At 40.1% G+C, this 4,460-nt stretch overlaps 1 protein-coding gene across 1 annotated transcript; it reads left to right on the top strand.

The window, feature by feature from the left end:
- Positions 1–429: 429 nt before the first annotated feature.
- On the top strand, positions 430–1,969 carry LOC145011196 (protein UNUSUAL FLORAL ORGANS-like). Its single transcript, XM_078969855.1, has one exon. It carries the CDS (start codon positions 650–652, stop codon positions 1,961–1,963), a length of 1,314 nt encoding a protein of 437 aa, XP_078825981.1. The 5' UTR covers positions 430–649; the 3' UTR covers positions 1,964–1,969.
- The last annotated feature ends 2,491 nt before the right edge of the window (positions 1,970–4,460 follow it).

The following is a 4,460-nucleotide window of genomic DNA, read 5'->3' as shown; positions in this document are numbered from 1 at the left end:
AATGATGAAATAATCATTTTATTTATTTAAGTTAATGATAACTAATTCTTCTTAGTATGTATGTTTTTTTTTGTCTTGCAGATAATAATTTTAAGATGGAAAAAATATAAATTTCTTAGAGTATTCAAAAAAACGTGGTAACCTTTGTGAAGATACCTTATTTAAATTACCAAGAACGTATCCAGCCCAAATCTCCTGACATTAAGTGTGTAAGGAAGAAGTATAGAGCCGACGTGTGTTTACTGTCAATCTTCTAATCAATTCACCTCCTCCACTCTGTAGTACTTGTCCTTTCTTCCTCGGCCATTGACATGAAAACACTGAATTGATAGATGCATCCATCAGACTCACCATCTGACAACCCCTTTTTTCCATCTTCTCGCTTCTACTCCTCTATGTTTACTTCTGTCCAGGTGCTCCTATATAATCACAACTGCATTAAAGAAGACGACGGAAAATAGAGGAAACCCTAACGCCTTTTTCTTCATTTCCTCTTTAGTTCTTCGCTATCACTACTACTACTTCTCTTTATATAATCTCCACTGAATTTGAGACCAACAAGCACTTGAACCACACACTCACTCACTCCCTTTAGAACAACCTTAACTTTCCTAATTCATTAATTGCCTCCCAAAACCATAACTTTCCTATGGAAGCTTTTGATCACACCCACTATGTCACCACCTTTCCGTTTTCTTATCCTTTCGCAACCACCAACACCACTACCACCACAATCTCTCCATGGATGGACAGCAGGATATGGAGTAAACTCCCCCAAAGACTTGTTGATCGAGTCATCGCCTTCTTGCCACCACCTGCGTTCTTCAGAGCTCGATCTGTATGCAAGAGATGGTACTCTCTCTTGTTCTCTCACAGCTTCCTTCAAATGTATCTTCAGATCAACCCAAAACCCTACTTTTTCATCTTCTTCAAACAAAAAACCACTCATCCTAAAACCACCACCACCACCTTTAAAACCACCAACACCACCGCTGCCGATAACGTTGTCCCTCAGGAGGGTTACATCTTTGATCCCGAAACTCTTTCGTGGCATCGTCTCGTTTTCCCATTAATCCCACAGGGGTTTTCTCCCACGTGTTCCTCTGGTGGACTCATCTGTTGGGTGTCTGATGAAGCAGGTTCGAAAGGCCTGCTCCTTTCAAACCCCCTCTTCACATCTCTAGTAACTCCACTTCCTTCCACCTTGAGGCCTAGGCTTTTCCCTTCTGTAGGGTTAACCATAACAAACTCTTCAATAGATGTTATGGTGGCAGGGGACGACATGATATCTCCTTACGCCGTCAAGAATTTGACTACGGAGAGCTTCCACGTAGACATGGGTGGTTTTTATTCCATTTGGGGCACCACTTCTTCTCTCCCTAGGCTGTGTAGCCTGGAGTCTGGCAGGATGGTGTACGTGCAGCACCAAGGAGGTTCAGCAGGGAAATTCTACTGCATGAACTACAGTCCTTTCAGTGTGTTGGGGTACGATATGTCGCGAAACGAGTGGTGTAAGATCCAGGCTCCTATGAGGAGGTTTCTGAGGTCTCCAAGTCTGATTGAAAGCAAAGGGAAGCTTGTGCTGCTAGCGGCGGTGGAAAAGAGCAAGCTCAATGTGCCGAGGAGTCTAAGAATGTGGGCACTCCAGAGCTGCGGGACAACGTGGGTGGAGATAGAAAGGATGCCGCAGCAGTTGTATGCGCAGTTTACGGAGTTGGAAGGAGGGAGAGGTTTCACTTGTGTTGGAAACGGGGAGTTTGTGGTGGTGATGATTATGGGAACGGCAGCGGAGAAGGCGTTGTTGTTTGATTTTGGGAAGAAGAGGTGGGTTTGGATTCCTCCGTGCCCTTATGTTAGCGGCGGCGGTGGAGGCGTCGAGTTGAATGGCTTTGTCTACGAGCCTAGACTTGCTACGCCTGTGACTGGACTTCTTGATCAGCTGACTACCCTTAATCCCTTTTAGCTTCCTTTTTTATATGTAGCAGCTACTTCCCTTTTTAGGGTCAATTATGTGATGAATCTAGTCATGAATCTACAATGCACTACCTAAAAGATATTTAAATATGCAAGTTATATTAAAGCCATCCTAGTATCAGAACAAATTATTCACCTAAGTTTGTATTTGGTTTCGTACATATGCTAATTCCGACCAAGAATATGTTGGAATATTTTGAAATGAAAAATATATTATTATTTTTTAAATAAAGTTAAAGAAATACGAAACAAGTCTCTAATATCTAGCAATTATGATCTACAAGCCACGCATGGAGGTTGTTTCTAATTTATGTTTGCTTTGGCTTCGAAAAGCTTGTAAAGTTGGTGATAGATATGAGATTCCCATCAAACCAAAATTAACTAGATTTTAGGTAGAAGATTCTTATTCATATCTGTTACGACACTTTACAAATACACATGACATAATTGTACATTAGTATGACTTTTTAAGATGCGCGAATGACCATGCTTACGTGCATTAGATTATATATATATATATATATATATATATATATATATATATATATATATATATATATATATATATAATTTGGTTCAAATATTTTCAATAAATATTGTATGTACAAAAAGTAATCAACGTCCTCCTCCTTCCTCATTGCTACTGTTGTCGCCGACGTCTTCTTTCCCCACAGATCCAATACTTTGAACGAAAAGATTCCAAGCATCATCTTCACTCATGAGATTTAACTGAAAATGAACATCAACATACATGTCCCTACAGACATCGAAAGATCGAGTGGTTAAGAGGATCTTACAGCAGGAATTCCTTGAAGGAATTCATACAACATCTAAGTCAATCTTTTTCCAAACATCATCAAGGACTAAAAGGATATTCATTATGGTAGCTTCCACCCTCATCTTTAGTCTTTCGAAGAATTCTGTTGGTTAAATTGTGAGTGGTGTCTCCTGCTTCCACTTTTAAATGAAGTATCTTGGCAATCTGAGTCTGGATCATGCTCAAATTCAAGTCCATGGAGACTTGAACCCATATCACGATATTAAAAGAATTTGGAGAGGAATTGCACAAGTGATTGATCAAGGTTTTATCCTACTCTTTTTTTTTTACAGAATTTGTGATTTGTTTTTCTCCCCTGGCACGGATTTCATTAATCTTTCTCATGATTTCGGTACAATTTCTAGTGTTATGAAGGTGTTTGGTGTTTTATATAACTTGTTGAAGGTGTTTGACATTATATTTCAAGGTAATGCTATAACAACTGTATAATGCACTGTTGAAGTCCCGCGAATAAAAGTCTAGCACTGTTGAAGTCTCGCTAATAAAACTCTAGCCGATGGATGACAGATTCCCAAACTGTCAACATCAAACAATACTCAATTAATAATTGGGTTCCAACACAAAAATCATAAGTCCATGTTTGGGGTAAAAGACTGTTTAACCCCTATCTTAGCTTGATTCAACTCAAGGCCCAAAAGTTAAACTATGAATCAAAGCCCAATATATGGCCCAATATTCCAAATTATTTGGCATTTCTAATGGCCCTATATCACATAATCATGAAGGCACAATTATGGCCCATCTATGGCCTAATTTTCCAAATTAGGCCCCAAACCCCTTACATGGGCCTTACCCTAAAGCCCATTAAATTATTCTAGTCCATATGATTGTTCTTGGATGGTCTAATATTGGCCTAATCACCAAAGCCCAAAAAAAAGGCCCAACATAAAGCCCAAGTGAAATTAGGGTTTCTCATAAAATGACACTTAGGGTTAAGTGTTTCTCACTTAACCCCGTTAAGGACTTAATCCATTAAGTCTATCACTCTTCTAAATAAATCATATGGTGTGATTGGGTGTAATTCGCAATTCCATTCCAATAGTCCAAATGTGGGTCCCGATAAGTCCAAGTCCCATATATCCAAAATTAGGGTTTTCTAAACCCTAATTAGGCTTTCCAACCCAATCCCAACCCAATAGGCCTGATACCAAGTCCTTATATCAATCAGGGTTTATTAGGCCCATTAGAGTTTTAGTCCATTTGTCCAAACCTCCCAACAAATCAAAACACAACAAGCACACCGCCACCCAACACAACGGCTGGTGGCGGCAGGAGGTGGCACCCACCACCTCACGGTGGTGGTTTTGAGTTTTCTTTTCATTATTCTAGCCACTATTATAATTTTACAATGAAATAACCCAAAATAAACACACACACTCAAAATAATCACACACACACAACCACCATTATGGTGGCCGGTGGTGGTAGGTGGTGGTTGTGGCGTTTTCTTGGTTTTTTGGCTAGAAAAAACAAACATACACACACTTCTGATAGCAGTTTGTGAAATAGATCCAGCTACCCACCTGGTGATGTCTGGCGGCAGTGATGGCATGAAATGGCGAACAGCAGGAGCAATCACCGGTGGTTTACAATGACAGCCACCACCTCACGGTGGTGGTGGTGGATTCTTTTGTTCCACTACCCAGCA

The sequence above is a fragment of the Lactuca saligna genome, chromosome 8 (genome assembly GCF_052625555.1).
Source record: "Lactuca saligna cultivar CGN05327 chromosome 8, ASM5262555v1, whole genome shotgun sequence".
Lineage (NCBI taxonomy): Eukaryota > Viridiplantae > Streptophyta > Magnoliopsida > Asterales > Asteraceae > Lactuca > Lactuca saligna.
The sequence above is the reverse complement of the archived record's forward strand: the minus strand, read 5'-3'. Positions and strand labels throughout refer to the sequence as shown.